General features: G+C 42.3%; 1 protein-coding gene and 1 pseudogene across 15 annotated transcripts in view; one reads left to right on the top strand and one right to left on the bottom strand.

The window, feature by feature from the left end:
- ZNF559 (zinc finger protein 559) overlaps positions 1–20,452 on the bottom strand; it is a 56,820-nt gene that overhangs the window by 9,378 nt on the left and 26,990 nt on the right. For 13 of the 15 annotated variants that reach the window (XR_009209183.1, XR_009209181.1, XR_009209179.1 and 10 more), the window contains one exon: positions 9,048–13,154. The exons of 1 other annotated variant lie outside the window; for it this stretch is intronic. Coding sequence is in view for 1 of the 14 variants with exons in the window: in XM_058426077.1 (XP_058282060.1) it covers positions 9,556–9,579 (24 nt within the window). In the remaining 13 variants the exon portion in view is untranslated. Of the gene's footprint in view, positions 1–9,047; positions 13,155–20,452 lie in introns of those variants that run through there. One more of the 15 variants, XM_058426077.1, reaches the window with a different exon arrangement.
- On the top strand, positions 12,644–13,237 carry LOC116478408 (UBX domain-containing protein 2A-like; annotated as a pseudogene).

Here is a 20,452-nt window from a genome sequence, read left to right as displayed (position 1 = left end):
CTAAGAATCCTGGTTAAAGGAAATCTCAACCCCTCCTGGCAGTTTGTGCCTCTCACAGAGACCAGCTCCATAAAATAACTGCCTATAAACAGAAGATCCTTAAAGCACTAGGGATTAATTACTAACATTAGATTTAGACATTAGGGCCATTGTATTTAAAACAAAAATTTCAATCTACATCCAAAAAAGGGAAAGATTTTAAGAAGTTAGGTTCTCTTCTTTACCACATGATTACAGCCTAAAAAGGAACTACTAGGGGAAGTGTGAGGATATTTACACACTTTCATTGACCAAGGACTCTGGGCTTTGTTCTGGGGACAAAGTGTGATGGACTGAGGCAGAAGTAAAATGCCCGTTAGCCCTCCTGAGCTCCATGGCAAACACACAGCCTTTGTTAACGCCGGTCTTGGCCTCCACCTGTATTCACACACGAGGTAGAACCTCTTTTTTTTTTCTAGAGAAAACGCCAAGGTTGCATGCATGCGGATGCAAGGGCAGGCTGCTTGTTCACTGGAATACAGCTACTTCACTGATTACACTGATTCCATTTTTAAATTATTATTATTTTTTTCTGGAGAGGGAGGGCGGATAGAGAAGAAGGAAGTTCCAGGGAGTCAAAGGCCCAGAAACTCAGTGACCCCAAATTGAAAACAGGCTGTCCAATTTCAATGGGTAGTATTTCTTCCATACGAAAAGTTTACATTTGTGAGTCCTGTATTATTATTGGCCAGATTTTCAGTTATTTTTTTAAAAGACTACTTTAGGATTTTCATTAAAAGAAAATAAAGGATACTGTCACCATTTATATATCAAAAACTGGCAAAATTGTGCCACCTATGGATCCAGAGCAGAGACATGTTTGAATACAAATTCCCAGTGAGACTAAACCTGGGGGTTTTCAGGGCTCAAAATCAAAACCTATAGCCTTGTTAAATGCTTATACTTTTTTTTTTTTTTTTTCTGAGATGGCGTCACCCTCTGTTGCCCAGGCTGGAGTGCAATGGCGCAATCTCAGCTCACTGCAACCTCCGCCTCCCGGGTTCAAGCTATTCTCATGTCTCAGCCTCCCCAGTAGCTGAGATTATAGGCGCCTCCCCAGTAGCTGGGATTGTAGGCGCCTGCCACCATGCCTAATTTTTGTATTTTTAGTAGAGATGGGGTTTTGCCACATTGGTCAGGTTGGCCTCGAACTCCTGACCTCAGGTGATCCACCCGCCTTGGATCCACTCCCAAAGTGTTGGGATTACAGGTGTGAGCCACCGTGCCCAGCCTCACATATGCTTTCAACTTTTAATTTGTCAACTGCAAGAATCGTAGTATTTGACAAGTTGGGTTTTTCTTGTCAAATATTACCATTCTTGCATTGACAAAAGAATGAAAGGTTTTTTTTTAGTAGCTTGGCAAAACAATCCTCACTTCTCATGACAACAATACTCTCATTTTCTTCTAATTCCTGAAAATCAACATATAACATACTTCATTTTATTGTGCTTTGCAGATAATGTGTGGGGTTTTATTTTTATTACAAATTGAAGGTTTGTGGCAATCCTCCACTGATGAAGTCTACTAGCACCATTTTTCCAATAACACATACTCACTTTCTCTGTCAGCATTTTTAAGCAAAGTATTTTACAATTCAGGTGCGTCCTTTGTTTTTTAGACATAATGCTACTGCACGCTTAATAGACTATAAACTTTTTTTTTAAGATGGAGTCTTGCTCTGTTGCCGAGGCTGGAGTGCAGTGGCACAATCTCGACTCACTGCAGCCTCCACCTCCTGGGTTCAAGTGATTCTCCTGCCTCAGCCTCCCGAGTAGCTGGGATTGTAGGTGTGCTCCACCACACCTGGCTAATTTTTGTATTTTTAGTAGAGAATGGGGTTTCACCATGTTGGACAGGCTGGTCTTGAACTCCTGACCTCAGGTGATCCACCACCTGCCTCGGCCTCCCAAAGTGCTGGGATTATAGGCATGAACCACCACGCTCAGCATTTTTGCTTTTTTTTTTTTTGAGTCGCCCAGGCTGGAATGCAGTCGCACAATCATAGCTTACTGCAGCCTTGAACTCCTGGGTTCAAGCAATCTACCTGCCTTGGCCTCCTGAATAGCTAGCAGCTACTCCACACCTGACTGATTTAAAACATTTTTTATTTTGTAGAGATGGGGTCTTGCTATAGTTGCCCAGGCTGGTCTCAAACTCCTAGACTCAAGTGATCCTCCTACCTCAGCTTCTCAAAAGCACTGGGATTACAGGTGAGACCCACTCATCCAGCCAACACAACTTTTATATGCACTAGGAAACCAAAAAATTTGTATGACTCGCTTTACTATGATGGTCTGTGGAAGCGAACCCACAAATCTCCAAGGTATGACTGTATATAACTGTGAAAACCTGAAATTAAATAAACTGTATTGTCTACAGATGCCAAAACAGTGGCAAAAAAAAAAAAAATAGCCCTTACTTATATTTTACCCTGAGTGTGGTTCTGAATTTGAAGAATGGTTACTCAGAGGCAGAGATTAGGAAAAAAAAAGATCAGTCTAAATCTTGGTATTATTTCACCTAGACTTAATAGGTCTCCAGGGTCAGCAATAAGGGAGATTTTGGGTTCATCACGGGATCTCTAAAGTAAGTGGCTTAATGACAATATTGCGAGCTTTATTACTATCATGCTTATACTCTGAAATACTTGATTCTAACAGGACATGACATACATATCCAATTAGACAGATGCAGCTTGCTGAGTAACTTCCAAAACAAGAGAGAGAAAAGAAATAGGAAATTGAAAAGTATATATATATTTGGGCATGGTGATTTGTGCCTGTAGTCCCAGCTCCTGGGAGGCTGAGGTGGGAGGATCACTTGAACCCAGGAGGTGGAGGCTGCAGTAAGCTATGATCATACTACTGCACTCCAGCCTGGGTGACAGAGCAAGACCCTGTACCAAAGGAAAAAAAAAAGGTATTTTGAACTGTGAGTTCTCTGCCCAGAGGCACACAATAATTCTGAATATCTGGCCAACAACATATAACCCAGAAGAATGCAAATTGGCTGCTGTTAATTTTGGATGAGGCCAAAGTCTGGAATCAGTAACTAGGGCTCCTCTGTTAACTCTGAAGACTGGACAGACTCAAGTGAAACAAGGTGCGCTGGAATACATCAGTGATGGTGGTGGGTATTTCATGGTACACAGATCACATAAGACAGTAACAATGGTACTCCCTCAGGGAGTTGTAATGAAGCGAGTTGACCCAGGGAAAGCTTTTCGGGCATTTTATGGCATCTGTTAAGGGCAAAATAACTGTGAGGTCATCAGACCTTGTGACAGTTATGACTATTAGAAAGTTTCGGCCAGGCACAGTGGCTCACGCCTGTAATCCCAGCACTTTGGGAGGCCGAGGCGGGCGGATCATGACGTCAGGAGATTGAGACCATCCTGGCTAACACAGTGAAACCCCGTCTCTACTAAAAATACAAAAAATTAGCCGAGCTAGGTGGCGGGCGCCTGTAGCCCCAGCCACTCAGGAGGCTGAGGCAGGAGAATGGCGTGAACCCCGGGGGGCGGAGCCTGCAGTGAGCCAACATCGCGCCACTGCGCTCCAGCCTGGGCGACAGTGAGACTCCATCTCAAAAAACAAAACAAAACAAAAAAAACTATGGTTATAATAGCACAAATACATTCTTGACCTCTTCACCATATCCACATTTATACTGATGACACAATGTAACAGTGGGCAAAAGTGCTGGTGCCTCAGCAGAAATTAAGGCAGTGGGCTGGGCACGGTGGCTCATGCCTGTAATCCCAGCACTTTGGGAGGCCGAGGCGGGCGGATCACGAGGTCAGAAGATGAGACCATCCTGGCTAACATGGTGAAACCCCGTCTCTACTAAAAATACAAAAAATTAGCTGGGCGTGGTGGCGGGTGCCTGTAGTCCCAGCTACTCAGGAGGCTGAGGCAGGAGAATGGTGTGAACCCAGGAGGCGGAGCTTGCAGTGAGCCGAGATCGTGCCACTGCACTCCAGCCTGGGCGACAGAGCGAGACTCTGTCTCAAAAAAAAAAAAAAGAAAAAAAACTATGGTTATAATAGCACAAATACATTCTTGACCTCTTCACCATATCCACATTTATACTGATGACACAATAACAGTGGGCAAAAGTGCTGGTGCCTCAGCAGAAATTAAGGCAGTGGGCTGGGCATGGTGGCTCATGCCTGTAATCCCAGCACTTTGGAAGGCCAAGGTGGGTGGATCACCTGAGGTAAGGAGTTACAGACCAGCCTGGTAAACATGGTGAAACCCTGTCTCTACTAAAAATACAAAATTAGCCGGGCGTTGTGGCGTGCACCTGTAATCTCAGCTACTCAGGAGGCTGAGGCAGGAGAATCGCTTGAACCCGGGAGGCAGAGGTTGCAGTGAGCCGAGATCGCACCATTGCACTCCAGCCTGTGGCTAAAAAGAGGCAAACACCGTCTCAAAAAAAAAAAAAGAAGAAATTAAGGCAGTGGCACTGAACTGCGCGGTCACTGAATGCCTCACTGCCCCACACTCAGGATAAATAAAAATGTCCTTGAGGGAACAGCAAAAGTTGGAGAGCTTAGATCTGTCACCTTGGAAACGTCTCAATGCATAAAAACTTATGGTCATGTTCATGAAGGTTTATTTCAGACACTGTACTTTAAAATGGGTCAACATTTGGAAGATCCGCATAATGAAGTAAATGACTATTTCCTTTCATTTTAGAAATGAGGGTCTCACCATGTTGCCCAGGCTTTCGAACTCTTGGACTCAAGGATTCTCCTACTTTGGCCTCCCGAAGTGCTGAGATTACAGGCATGAGCCACTGTGCCGGCCCTATTTTCTAGGTCACGTAGTAAGGTATAAAATCATGCATTGATAAAATAGCCAATCAAAGTGGAAGATATGGGCTGGACGCAGTGGCTCATGCCTGTAATCCCAGCATTTTGGGAAGCCAAGGCAGGTAGATTGACTGAGGTCAAGAATTCGAGAGCAGCCTGGCCAACGTGGTGAAACCGTTTCTACTAAAAATACAAAAATTTGCCAGGTGTGGTGGTGGGTGCCTGTAATCCCAGCTACTTGGGAGGCTGAGGCTGGAGAATCGCTTGAACCCAGAAGGCGGAGGTTGCAGTGAGTGGAGATCGCACCATTGCACCCCAGCCTGGGCAACAAGAGCAAAATTCCACCTAAAAAAAAAAAACGGCCGGGCGTGGTGGCTCATGCCTGTAATCCCAGCACTTTAGGAGGCTGAGGCCAGTGGATCACAAAGTCAGGAGATCGAGACCATCTTGGCTAACACGGTGAAACCCCATCTCTACTAAAAATAGAAAATATAAGCCGGGCGCAGTGGTGGGCACCTGTAGTCCTAGCTATGTGGGAGGCTGAGGCAGGTGAATGGTGTGAACCCAGGAGGCGGAGCTTGCAGTGAGCCGAGGTCGCGCCACTGCACTCCAGCCTGGGCGACTGAGACTGTCTCAAAAAAAAAAAGAAAAGAAAAAAACAGTGCAAGACAAAGAAATGGATTTTAATGTAACAGAAAAGAAACAATTCCTTGACAGGATTTCATATTCCATATTGCAACTAATCTTTCAGAAACTACCATTTATTGGGTTTTGGTGTAATATCAAAGAAAATCCAAAATTACCTGAAAATGCTTCTCTCTTTTCCAACTATGTATCTCAGCAAAGCCAAACTTTCTAATCAAAGCAACTAATGGCAAAAAATGTAGAAACAAGTATGAGAATTCAGCTGTCATCTACTAAGCTCTTAAGACATTGAAGAGATTTGCAAAAGCATGCAATATGCCACTCTTTCCACATTATTTTGTTGCTATTGTGGAAAAATTATTTTTAAAAAGCATGTTATGTATATTACTAAAATATTTTTTAAATTTGCCTCAATTCCCTTTTTTTTTTTTTTTTTTTGAGATGGAGTCCCGCACTGTCACCCAGGCTAGAGGCTGGAGCACAGTGGCATGATCTCGGCTCACTTCAACCTCTGCCCCCTGGGTTCAATCAGTTCTCTTGCCTCAGACTCCTGAGTAGCTAGGATTACAGGCACACACCACCATGCTGGCTAGTTTTTTTGTATTTTTAGTAGAGATGGGGTTTCGCCACATTGGCCAGGCTGGTCTCGAACTCCTGACTTCAGTTGAGCCGCCGGCCTCAGCCTCCCAAAGTGCTGGGATTACAGGCAAGAGCCACCATGCCCAGCCTGCCTTAATTTCTAAAATGTTAAATATTCACAGATAGAATGCCCATTGGCAAAAGCTTTCTGGGGTGCTCAATTTTTGGAGTATAAGAGAGTCTCAAGATAAACAAGGTTGAGAACTGCTGGTACAGAACCACTACCACTCTATTAACAGATCATGGGGCAGGAATTTGGACAGGATACAGTAGGAATGAATGGCTTACCTCTCCCTCACAATGTCCAGGGCCTCAGCTGGGAAGTCTTACACAGCTGATGCTGAATCCAAAGGCTGGGGGGCTGGAATCATCTGGATTCTATCATCACTCTTGTATCTAATGTTTTCCTTGAAATGGCTAAAAGACAGACAGCAGCTGGTGGCTGTTGATGGCAGCATCTACATGTAACCCCTCCCTGTTACAGCACAGCTGCTAGTTCCCAAGTGGAAGCACTCTGAGAGGAGCAAGTATCTCAAGACGGAATGTTCCAGGATAAGGGAACCACATGGCCCTTCGTGGCCTCGCTTTGGAAATCTCATGGAATCACTTATGTTGTATTCCTTTGGGAAACGCAGTCAAAGGTCGGTGCAGATACAAGGGGGAGGTAAAAGTATCAAAGAATTTTAGGGCTGTGTTTTAAAACCATCGAAGTCTGCATTTGGCTACAAATTATTAATATTTATACTTCCCACATACAAGAAACTCTCACCACTTCCTAAGGCCACACCAAAGTCTCATGCCCTTAGTAGTAGACTCTGGTTTTATGTCCAGGATCTGGTCATCCAAATAAGGTGCAATCCAGAAAAGATGGCCGAGCAGTGGCTCACATTTATAATCCCAGCACTCTGGGAGGCTGAGGTGGGAGGATTCCCTTGAGTCCAGGAGTTCAAGACCAGCCTGGGCAACATAGAGAGACCCTGTCTCTACAAAAAATACAAAAATTAGTCAGGCATGGTGGCACATGTCTCTGGTCCCAGCTACTCAAGAGGCTGAGGCAGGAGGATCACCTGGGCCCAGGAGGTCAAGGCTGCAGTGAGCTATGATTGTGTCACTGCACTCCAACCTTGGCAAGAACAGCAAAAAAGACACCCCCTCCACCCCCCACAAACACATGCCGGGTGTGGTGGCATGTGCTTGTAGTCTCAGCTACTCAGTAGGCTGAGGCAGGAGGTTCACTTGAGCCCAGGAATTCAAGGATGCAGTGAGCTATGATTGCATCACTGAACTTTAGCCTGGGTGATGGAATGAGACCCTGTCTCAAAAAATGTTCTGAAAAGTGGCTGGGCACAGTGTCTCATGCCTGTAATCCCAGCACTTTGGGAGGCCAACGCAGGAGGACAGCTTGAGCCCAGGAGTTTGAGACCAGCCTGGGAAAAATGGTGAAACCCTGTCTCTACCAAAAACAAACAAATAGCTGGGCATGGTGGCATGTGCCTATAGTCCCAGCTACTCAGAAGGCTGAGGTAGAGGAATCACTTGAGCCTGGGAGGCAGAGATTGCAGTGAGCCAAGATCATTGTGCCACTGCACTCTAGCCTGGGTGCCAGAATGAGACTCTGTCTCAAAAAATAAATAAAAATAAAAATTTTAAAATAATAATAAAAACATAAATAAAAATCATAAAAAAGTCCTTGGGTTTGGTTTCTTGAATATACTCCTGCTCCTCTAAATTTGAACATTTGTAAGCTAAAGAGACAAGTTATCTGTTCCCCACAAAACAAATACAGAGTTTGGGACAGGAATGGGATAGTTAAAATAGACATTCCTATTAAAAAGGCATGGGTGAGGAGAAATGGGATTCCACAGCAGCCCCTGACCCACAGCAATTCTTAAATTCAGGCAGGAACATGTTATCTGTTTCTCAAGCACCAGTGCAGCTCCACAGGAGTGAGTCTTCTGAAGTTCTGTACTCTGAATCATACTTGCTTTCCCATAAAAACTAAACATTTTCAACTGAGTAGCTTTATAGGCCTATTTCATCTGTTTTCTATCTGCAGTTTGGGGGTTCAAAGGTCTCTTTACATTTTGTACTACTACTTTCCATTTTGTTTGGACAAAGTTGGCCTTGCTTTTGCTAACTTTTTTTTTTTTTTCTCAGTAAAAACCTTTTCCCATTTATCTCCATTAATTTTACTGGATTTGTGTCATTAGACAAAAGCCATGGCTAAAATCTCTTAGGTCCTTCTCTATCTTGGACCACTGTCTGTGAGAATGCAGGGCAGCAATGCCCAGAAGGGATGCTGAGATGCTCTTTTGGTTAATGAAGAGGCATCTTATTTAAACTTCTACATATTATATCTATTCATAAGACTCTATCAAACATCAAACTAAAGGTCTCTGAGATCTTAAGAAATGGTTCTACGATAAAAGGTTTTCATAATAAAATCTCTCAGTGAACTACTGTAGTCCCAGCTACTTGGGAGGCTGAGGTGGGAAGATCACTTGAGCCCAAAGTTAGAAGCTGCAGTGAGTTATGATTGCATCACTGGACTCCAGCCTGGGCAACAGAGTGAGACCCTGTTTCAAAAAAAAAAAAAAAAAGAAAAGAAAAAATTAAAATGCATAAATAAATGCTAAAAAAAAAAACCATAAAATAAAATCTCTCAGTGAACAGGCAGTGGAACGGAACTTCGTCAACCTAATAAAGCTGTCTTCAAAGGAACCCAGAGCTAACATCATATTTAATGGTAGAAGACTGAACGCTTTCTGCCTAAGGTTGGGAATAAGACAAGGATGTGTGTTCTCACCACTCTCATTCAACACTACTGGAGGCCCCAGCCAGTATATTAAGAAAATATAAAGAAATAAAAGGGACAGATATCAGAGAGAAAGCAAAACTGCCTTAATACAGAGCATAAGGTTTGTTTATGTAGAATATTCCAAAAAGTTACAGGAATAGATAACTATACAAAGTTTGCAGGATTCAAGGTCAAATATAAATTATATACAAATATAAATAATTTTATACACTAGCACTGAAAAATTGAAAATTTAAAACTAGCATTTATAATAGCATCAATGAAATGGTGCAATACAGGAAACCACAAAACACTGTTGAAAGAGATAAGACCTAAATTAACGGGGAGATTGTCTTAGTCCGTTTGGGCTGGTAGAACAAAATACCATAGACTAGATGGCTTATAAACAACAGAAATTTATTGCTCACAGTTCTGGAGAATGGGAAGTCCAAGATTGAAGTGTTGGCAGATTTGGTGTCTGATAAGGTCCCACTTCTTGGTTCACAGATGGTGACTTCTTGCTGTGTCCTCCCAAGGCAGAAGAGATGAGCAAGCTCTCTGGAATCTCTTTTATAAAGGCACCAATCTAATTCATTAGTACTCTGCCCTCATGAGCCTAATCATCTCCCAAAGGCCTCACCTGCCAATATCATTGGACTGGAGATTAGGATTTCAACCGTATAAATTTTGGGGGTATGCAAACATTCAGACCATGGCAGAGATATATCGTGTCTATGGTTCAGAACAGCCAGTATTAAGATGCCAATTCTCTAATTCATCTTTAGATTAAACTGAATCTCAGTTAAAAAAAAAAAAAAATCCCAGCAGGCTTTTTATGGAAACCAGTAAGTTCACTCTAAAATGTATGTGAAAAGGCTGGGTGTGGTGGCTCACGCCTGTAATCCAGCACTCTGGGAGGCTGAGGCAGGCGGATCATGAGGTCAGGAGATCGAGACCATCCTGGCTAACATGGTGAAACCCCATCTCCATTAAAAATACAAAAAAAAAAATACAAAAAATTAGCCGGGCTTGGTGGCAAGCGCCTATAGTCCCAGCTACTCAGGAGGCTGAGGCAGGAGAATGGCGTGAACCCAGGAGGCGGAGCTTGCAGTGAGCCAAGATTGCGCCACTGCATTCCAGCCTGGGTGACAGAGTGAGATTCCATCTCAAAAAAAAAAAAAAAAAATATGTGAAAAAACAAAGAATATGGACCATCCCAAATGATTCTGAAAATTAACGTCAATGTTGGAACTCTCGCACCACTTGCTTTCAAGATGTACCAGAGAGCTACCATAATCAAAAAAGTGTATTATTAGCAGGCCAGATGTGGTGGCTTGTGCCTGTAATCCCAGCACTTTTGGAGGCTGAGGTGGGTGGATCACTCGAGGCCAAGAGTTTGAAACCAACCTGGCCAACATGGTGAAACCCTGTCTCTACTACAAACACAAAAGTTAGCCAGGTGTGGTGGCACACGCCTATAGTCTCAGCTACTTGGGAGGCTCAGGCACAATAGTCCCAGCTACTCGGGAGGCTGAGGCACAAGAATTGCTTGAACCTGGGAGGTAGAAGCTGCAGTGAGCTGAGATGGTACCACTGCACTCCAGTCTGGGTGACAGAGTGAGACGGTCTCAAAAAAAAAAGTGTAGTATTAGCAAAAGGACAGACATAAAGATTAGTTGAACTGAATAGATCCCAGAAATAGACTTAAACATATGTCATCAATATGATTTTCAAAAAAGGTGCAAATAATCCAATAGAGAAAAGACTGTTTTCAACCAATTGTCCTGAAAAAAAAAAATTAAAATATTCACATCCCTTCTACTCCCTCCAAAAGTAACCTTAACCCATGCATTGCAAAAAGGATCATAGAAGGGCTCATGCTTCCCAATTTCAAAACTTACTCTAAAGCTACAGTAATCAGGACAGTGTGGTTACAAACAGGTTAGACATGTACAATGGAGGTGAACTGAGAGTCTAGAAATAAATCTTAATGCTGGGCACAGTGGCTCACATCTGTAATCCCAGCACTTTGGGAGGCAGAGGCAGGAGGATTGCTTGAGCCCAGGAGTTCAAGACCAGTCTGTGCAACAAGATGAAACCCTGTCTCTACAAGAAATACAAAAATTAGCCAGGTGTGGTGCTGTATACCTGTAGTCCCAGCTACTTGGGAAGCTCAACGAGGAGGATCACTTGAGCCTGGGAGGTCAAGGCTGCAGTGAGCCAAGATCACACCACTGCACTCCAGCCTGGGTAACAGAGCAGGACCCAGTCTCAAAACAAATAAATAAATAAGCCTTTACATTTATGGTCAACTGATTTTTGACAAGAGTACCAAGACAATTCAATGGGAGAAATAGTCTTTTCAACAAATATGCTAGGGTAACTGGGTGTTACATGCAAAAGAATGAAGCTGGATACACTGTTCACAGCATACACAAATATTAGTTCAAAATGGATCACAGAACTAACTGTAAGAGCTGAAACTATAAAAATCCTAGAAAAAATATAAAAGACTTCATGACCTTGGGTTAGGCAATGGTTTCTTAGATTTGACACCAAAAGCATTAAGAAAAAAATAAATTTAAAACTTTTACACTCGAAAGGATGCCATCAAGAAAGTGAAAGGACAACACAAAGAATGAAAAAATACTTGTAAGCCATTTATTTGATATGGTATTTGTACCTAAAATTTATAGGGCTCTTGAAACTCAATAATAAAAAGAACTCAATTTAAAAATGGCAAAGGATCTAAATAGACATTCTCCCAAAGAAGACAGACACATAGTCAACAAACTGATGAAAAGATGATCAACATCTTTAGTTTTCAGGTGAGCTAAGCCCAGAAAAAAAATAATAGAAATCTTTAGCCACCAGGGAAATAAAAATAAAAAACAACGAATACTATTTCCCACCCAATAGGTGTTACCAAAAAAAGATTAAAAAGATAGTTACTAAATGGTAAAAGATTCAATGATTTACTCCCAAGACCAGAAAAAAGACAAGAATGTCTGGTCTCTCAACTTCTATTTAACAGTACACTGCAGGTTCTAGTTAATGTAACAAGAAAAGAAAAATACAAAACGCATAGAGATTGGAAAGGAAGAAGTAAAAACTTTTATGTGCAGACAACAGAATTGTCCTAGTAAAAAATCTGATAGAATCTACTAAAAAGCTGCCAGAGGCTGGGCGCGGTGGCTCACGTCTATAATCCCACCACTTTGGGAGGCCGAGGTGGGTGGATCGCTTGAGCCCAGGAGTTCTAGACCAGCCTGGGCAACATAGCGAGACCCTGGCTCTACTAAAAATACAAAACAATTTAGCTGGGCATGGTGGCGCATGCGTGTAGTCCCAGTTACTCCAGAGGCTGAGGCACAAGAATTGCTTGACCCCGAGAGGTGGAGGTTGCAGTGAGCTAAGCTCATGCCACTGCAATCTAGCCTGGGATACAGAGTGAAACTCGTCTAATAAAAAAAAAAAAAGCCCATGCGCTCTCCTCAGGTCTGCAGGCAGCAGGCGTGGGTGAATGCTTGGCGCCTGGTGGAGACAGAGAGGCCGGCGGGATATCAGCAGCACAGCCGGGGTACCGGAGGTGGTCTCGGGCGAGGCACTCCAGGTCTGAAGGGCTCCAGCCAAACATTGCTGGTGGCCCCTGAGTTGAGTGAGGCCTAGGCTTGGAGGCTGTGCTCGGAGTAAGGCAAAAGAGGATGAAAGACGTAGATAATCTCCAAAGTATAAAAGACTGGGTTTGTGAAACAGGACCTGACAATCAATATCTTGGGAATAGTTTGTTGATAGCCTTTTTGAGGAAACTCAGAAGGTTGGTTCCAAATGCTTGTCTCCCACTGAACAGAAGAAACAGGTAGACGTAAACATAAAATTACGGAAAAATGGATTCACTGTCAACAATGATTTCAGAAGTTATTCAAATGGTGCAAGTCAGCAGTTTTTGAACTCCATCAAAAAGGGGGAATTACCTTCAGAATTACAGGGAACTTTTGATAAAGAAGAGGTGGTGTTAAAGTTGAAGACAAGAAAATGAAATATGTACGTCTACGAAGCTTGTCTTCCAGCCCTTTTCAGGACAGGGTCACCAAGTAGGAAGGGTAAGCCATATCAAAGACTTCACTGAAAAATACCAAGGATCTCAAAAGAAGTCTTCCCCTTTCCCTGGCAACAGCTCTTCCTGTCCTCAGATTGTTAGATGAGACACTCACACTGGAAGAAGCAGATTTACAGAATGCTGTCATCAGAGACTCCAAAAAACTGCTGCACGTTTTTGAGAACTTTCAGAGCATTGATTTTTGATAGACTTAAGTGGAAAATCTGCAGAGAAATGATGGTTGTAAGCAGACATGCAAACCAAATTGGGGACTGGAGAAGTCAGATTCACTGGACTTTTGGTTCGGGTACTATTGAACTCTCTCCTGATGAGATGTTTAGATAAGTGCAAGTTAGAAAAGTAGCATACGACTGGAAACTATATTCTGTGCACTTTTTCCAAAAGGCTACTCAGAGAAATATACTTATTTCAAATACTAATTATCAAGATATATTAAATAGCTGTATTATTTAGAATCTTAATATAGTATAAACTGGCAAATATGTTCACAATATTATTCGTTCAAATATCATTCCCAAACAGGGAGGGATTTATTTAAATGTTAGCTGTCTCAGAGTTATTAAATGGCTAATACACTGAAAAATTATACATGGCAGGTTTAAAAGCATCAATGTAATTATTTTATGACTTAGATGCAAAGTTGGAGAGAGCTATTTTTACCACAGCTATGCCTAAACCTCAAAGTGTCCTTAGTTATCACTCTGTAATGGCTACATATATTTGAATATTAATTTGGTAGGTGGGCGTGATGGCTCATGCCTGTAATCCCAGCACTTTGGGAGGCTGAGGTGGGTGGATCACCTGAGGTCAGGAATTCAAGACCAGCCTGGCCAACATGGTGAAACCCTGTCTCCACTAAAAATACAAAAATTAGCTGGGTGTGGAGGCGGGTGCCTGTAATCCCAGCTACTCGGGAGGCTGAGGCAGGAGAATCACTTGAACCTGGGAGGTGGAAGTTGCAGTGAGCCAAGATCAAACCACTGCACTCCAGCCTGGGCAACAAGAGCAAAACTGTATCTCAAGAAAACAAACAAAAAACAAATATGAATCTAGTGATGATATCAAAGATCTATTTTCATTTAAGAATAAAATTGTGGCCGGGTGCAGTGGCTCACGCCTGTACTCCCAACACTTTGGGAGGCCAAGATGGGAGGATTGCTTGAGGACAGGAGTTCAAGACTGGTCAACATAGCGAGACCCTAATCTCTATTTTTTTAAATTTAAAAAATAAAAAAGAATAAAGTTATGTAGCTTAGTAAAATGTTAATATAAATATAAAAAATCTTCCAGAACAAACAGGTTTAACAAGGTTGCAGCATACAAGATGAATATATTTAAAAAAACTATATTCCCCTATAGCAGTAGTGAACTAGCAGAGAAACTGAAATTTTTAAAATACCATTTGCAATAGTGTCAGAGAAAAGATGCCTAGGAAGACCCAAACACCGAAAAACACAAACACTGCTGAGAAAAAAATTATAAATCCTAAATAAATGGAGAGATGTATTATGTTCATGGGTTGAAATGCTCAATATTGTGAAGACATCAATTAATCTACAGATTCAACACAATGATAATCAAAATCTTAGTGAATTACTTTAAGGGTGTGGGGTGGTGGTGGTAGAAATTGACAACCTGATTCTAAACTTTATATGGAAATACAAAAGTCCTAGAACAGAAGTAAGTCAACAAAGTACAGCCACATCAAGACCAAATGTGGCTCATAGCCTATAACTGTACAGGTTGAATGGAATGTGAGAACTATTTTTATATTTTAAAAGGTCTACAATAGAAAAAATAATATGCAACAGAAACTATATATAGCATGTAAAGCTTAAAATCTCTACAATCTGGTCTTTTACAAAAAACTCTGCCAACCTCTGACCTAAAATAGTCAAGACAACTCTGAAAAGAAAAAGCTGGAGGACTAACTCTATCGGACTTCAAAAGTTATCAAGTTGTCAAGGGAGGGTAGTCTTGGAATAAAAGATAAGTAGCTATATGGAACAGAACAGTTGAGAAGCAGACACATGTATAAAGACAACCGATTTTCAAGAAAGAAGCAAAGGCAATTAAGTGGAGAAAGGATAGTCCTTTCAACAAATGATGCTGGAACAATTAGATACAAAGAAAAAAAACCCAAAATTTTGATCCAATCTTTGTGCCATGTAAAGATTTTAACTCAGAGTCCAGCCGCCGCCTGCCCTCAGCCGCCCGCTGGCAGGGAGCGGAGCCGCCATAGGGATTGCCTTGAATTTGAAGATCGCTTTAGGTAATATTGGCATCTTAACAATATTGAGGAGGGTGGAGCCAAGATGGCCGAATAGGAACAGCTCCGGTCTCCAGCTCCCAGCCCCAGCGACACAGAAGACGGATGATTTCTGCTTGAGGTACCGGTTTCATCTCACTAGGGAGTGCCTAACAGTGGGTGCAGGACAGTCGGTGAAGCGCACTGTGCACGAGCCGAAGCAGGGCGAGGCATTGCCTCACTCGGGAAGCGCAAGGGGTCAGGGAGTTCCCTTTCCTAGTCAAAGAAAGGGGAAACAGACGGCACCTGGAATATCGGGTCAGTCCCACCCCAATACTGCGCTTTTCCAATGGGCCTGGAAAACGGCTCACTAGGAGATTGTGTCCCGCACCTGGCTCGGAGGGTCCTGTGCCCACGGAGTCTCGCTGATTGCTAGCACAGCAGTCTGAGATCAAGCTGCAAGGCGGCAGCGAGGCTGGGGGAGGGGCGCCCGCCATTGCCCAGGCTTGCTTAGGTAAACAAAGCAGCCAGGAAGCTCGAACTGGGTGGAGCCCACCACAGCTCAAGGAGGCCTGCCTGCCTCTATAGGCTCCACCTCTGGGGGCAGGGCACAGACAAACAAAAACTCAGCAAGAACCTCCACAGACTTAAAGGTCCCTGTCTGACTGACAGCTTTGAACAGAGTAGTGGTTCTCCCAGCACGCAGCTGGAGATCTGAGAACGGACAGACTGCCTCCTAAAGTGGGTCCCTCACCCCTGAGCAGCCTAACTGGGAGGCACCCCCCCAGTAGGGACAGACTGACACCTCATTCAACCGGGTACTCCTCTGAGACAAAACTTTCAGACGAACTATCAGACAGCTGAATTTGTGGTCTCACGAAAATCCGCTGTTCTGCAGCCACCGCTGCTGACACCCAGCCAAACAGGGTCTGGAGTGGACCTCTAGTAAACTCCAACAGACCTGCAGCTGAGGGTCCTGTCTGGTAGAAGGAAAACTAACAAACAGAAAGGACATCCACACCAAAAACCCATCTGTACATCTCCATCATCAAAGACCAAAAGTAGATAAAACCACAAAGATGGGGAAAAAACAGAACAAAAAAACTGGAAACTCTAAAAAACAGAGCACCTCTCCTCCTCCAAAGGAACGCAGTTCCTCACCAGCAACGGAACAAAGCTGGATGGAGGATGACTTTGATGAGCTGAGAGAAGAAGGCTTCAGACGATCAAACTACTCTGAGCTACGAGAGGAAATTCAAAACAATAGCAAAGAAGTTAAAAACTTTGAAAAAATATTAGAAGAATGGATAACTAGAATAACCAATGGAGAGAAGGGCTTAAAGGAGCTGATGGAGCTGAAAGCCAAGTTTCGAGAACTACGCGAAGATTGCAGAAGCCTCAGTAGCAGATGCGATCAACTGGAAGAAAGGGTATCGCTGATGGAAGATGAAATGAATGAAATGAAGAGAGAAGGGAAGTTTAGAGAAAAAAGAATAAAAAGAAATGAACAAAGCCTCTGAGAAATTTGGGACTATATGAAAAGACCAAACCTACATCTGATTGGTGTATCTGAAAATGATGGGGAGAATGGAACCAAGTTGGAAAACACTCTGCAAGATATTATCCAGGAGAACTTCCCCAATCTAGCAAGGCAGGCCAGCATTCAGATTCAGGAAATACAGAGAACGCCACAAAGATACTCCTCGAGAAGGGCAACTCCAAGACACATAATTGTCAGATTCACCAAAGTTGAAATGAAGGAAAAAATGTTAAGGGCAGCCAGAGAGAAAGGTCGGGTAACCCACAAAGGGAAGCCCATCAGACTAACAGCTGATCTCTCAGCAGAAACTCTACAAGCCAGAAGAGAGTGGGGGCCGATATTCAACATTCTTAAAGAAAAGAATTTTCAACCCAGAATTTGCTATCCCGCCAAACTAAGCTTCATAAGTGAAGGAGAAATAAAATACTTTACAGACAAGCAAACGCTGAGTGATTTTGTCACCACCAGGCCTGCCCTAAAAGAGCTCCTGAAGGAAGCACTAAACATGGAAAGGAACAACCGGTACCAGCCACTGCAAAAACATGCCAAATTGTAAAGACCATCGAGGCTAGGAAGAAACAATAGCAACTAACGAGCAAAATAACCAACTAACATCATAATGACAGGATCAGATTCACACATAATATTAACGTTAAATGTAAATAGGCTAAATGCTCCAATCAAAAGACACAGACTGGCAAATTGGATAAGGAGTCAGGACCCATCAGTGTGCTGTATTCAGGAAACCCATCTCACGTGCAGAGACACACATAGACTCAAAATAAAGGGATGGAGGAAGATCTATCAAGCAACTGGAAAACAAAAAAAGGCAGGGGTTGCAATCCTAGTCTCTGATAAAATAGACTTTAAACCAACAAAGATCAAAAGAGACAAAGAAGGCCATTACATAATGGTAAAGGGATCAATTCAACAAGAAGAGCTAACTATCCTAAATATATATGCACCCAACACAAGAGCACCCAGATTCATAAAGCAAGTCCTCAGTGACCTACAAAGGGACTTAAACTCCCACACAATAATAATGGGAGATTTTAACACCCCACTGTCAACATTAGACAGATCAACGAGACAGAAAGTTAACAAGGATATCCAGGAATTGAACTCAGCTCTACATAAAGTGGACCTAATAGACATCTACAGAACTCTCCACCCCAAGTCAACAGAATATACATTTTTTTCAGCACACCACACCTATTCCAAAATTGACCACATAGTTGGAAGTAAAGCTCTCCTCAGCAAATGTAAAAGAACAGAAATTATAACAAACTGTCTCTCAGACCACAGTGCAATCAAACTAGAACTCAGGATTAAGAAATTCACTCAAAACCGCTCAACTACATGGAAACTGAACAACCTGCTCCTGAATGACTATTGGGTACATAATGAAATGAAGGCAGAAATAAAAATGTTCTTTGAAACCAACGAGAACAAAGATACAACATACCAGAATCTCTGGGACACATTCAAAGCAGTGTGTAGAGGGAAATTTATAGCACTAAATGCCCACAAGAGAAAGCAGGAAAGATCCAAAATTGACACCCTAACATCACAATTAAAAGAACTAGAAAAGCAAGAGCAAACACATTCAAAAGCTAGCAGAAGGCTAGAAATAACTAAAATCAGAGCAGAACTGAAGGAAATAGAGACACAAAAAAACCTTCAAAAAATTAATGAATCCAGGAGCTGGTTTTTTGAAAAGATCAACAAAATTGATGGACCGCTAGCAAGACTAATAAAGAAGAAAAGAGAGAAGAATCAAATAGATGCAATAAAAAACGAAAAAGGGGATATCACCACCGATCCCACAGAAATACAATCTACCATCAGAGAATACTACAAACACCTCTATGCAAATAAACTAGAAAATCTAGAAGAAATGGATAAATTCCTTGACAAATACACCCTCCCAAGATTAAACCAGGAAGAAGTTGAATCTCTGAATAGACCAATAACAGGTTCTGAAATTGTGGCAATAATCAATAGCTTACCAACCAAAAAGAGTCCAGGACCTGACGGATTCACAGCTGAATTCTACCAGAGGTACAAGGAGGAACTGGTACCATTCCTTCTGAAACTATTCCAATCGATAGAAAAAGAGGGAATCCTCCCTAACACATTTTATGAAGCCAGCATCGTCCTGATACCAAAACCTGGCAGAGACATAACCAAAAAAGAGAATTTCAGACCAATATCCTTGATGAACATTGATGCAAAAATCCTCAATAAAATACTGGCAAACCGAATCCAACAGCACATCAAAAAGCTTATCCACCATGATCAAGTGGGCTTCATCCCTGGGATGCAAGGCTGGTTCAACATACGCAAATCAATAAATGTAATCCAGCATATAAACACAACCAAAGACAAAAACCACATGATTATCTCAATAGATGCAGAAAAGGCCTTTGACAAAATTCAACAACCCTTCATGCTAAAAACTCTCAATAAATTAGGTATTGATGGGACGTATCTCAAGATAATAAGAGCTATCTATGACAAACCCACAGCCAATATCATACTGAATGGGCAAAAACTGGAAGCATTCCCTCTGAAAACTGGCACAAGACAGGGATGCCCTCTCTCACCGCTCCTATTCAACATAGTCCTGGAAGTTCTGGCCAGAGCAATCAGGCAGGAGAAGGAAATAAAGGGTATTCAACTAGGAAAAGAGGAAGTCAAATTGTCACTGTTTGCAGATGACATGATTGTATATCTAGAAAACCCCATTGTCTCAGCCCAAAATCTCCTTAAGCTGATTAGCAACTTCAGCAAAGTCTCAGGATACAAAATTAATGTACAAAAATCACAAGCATTCTTGTACACCAATAACAGACAAACAGAGAGCCAAATCATGAGTGAACTCCCATTCACAATTGCTTCAAAGAGAATAAAATACCTAGGAATCCAACTTACAAGGGATGTGAAGGACCTCTTCAAGGAGAACTACAAACCACTGCTCAATGAAATAAAAGAGGATACAAACAAATGGAAGAACATTCCATGCTCATGGGTTGGAAGAATCAATATCGTGAAAATGGCCATACTGCCCAAGGTCATTTATAGATTCAATGCCATCCCCATCAAGCTACCAATGACTTTCTTCACAGAATTGGAAAAAACTACTTTAAAGTTCATATGGAACCAAAAAAGAGCCCGCATCGCCAAGTCAATCCTAAGCCAAAAGAACAAAGCTGGAGGCATCACGCTACCTGACTTTAAACTATACTACAAGGCTACAGTAACCAAAACAGCATGGTACTGGTACCACAACAGAGACATAGATCAATGGAACAGAACAGAGCCCTCAGAAATGACGCCGCATATCTACAACTATCTGATCTTTGACAAACCTGACAAAAACAAGTAATGGGGAAAGGATTCCCTATTTAATAAATGGTGCTGGGAAAACTGGCTAGCCATATGTAGAAAGCTGAAACTGGATCCCTTCCTTACACCTTATACAAAAATTAATTCAAGATGGATTAAAGACTTATATGTTAGACCTAAAACCATTAAAATCCTACAAGAAAACCTAGGCAATACCATTCAGGACATAGGCGTGGGCAAGGACTTCATGTCTAAAA

This window comes from Hylobates moloch, unplaced genomic scaffold (assembly GCF_009828535.3).
Source record: "Hylobates moloch isolate HMO894 unplaced genomic scaffold, HMol_V3 SCAFFOLD_12, whole genome shotgun sequence".
Taxonomy (NCBI): Eukaryota; Metazoa; Chordata; class Mammalia; order Primates; family Hylobatidae; genus Hylobates; species Hylobates moloch.
The sequence above is the reverse complement of the archived record's forward strand: the minus strand, read 5'-3'. Positions and strand labels throughout refer to the sequence as shown.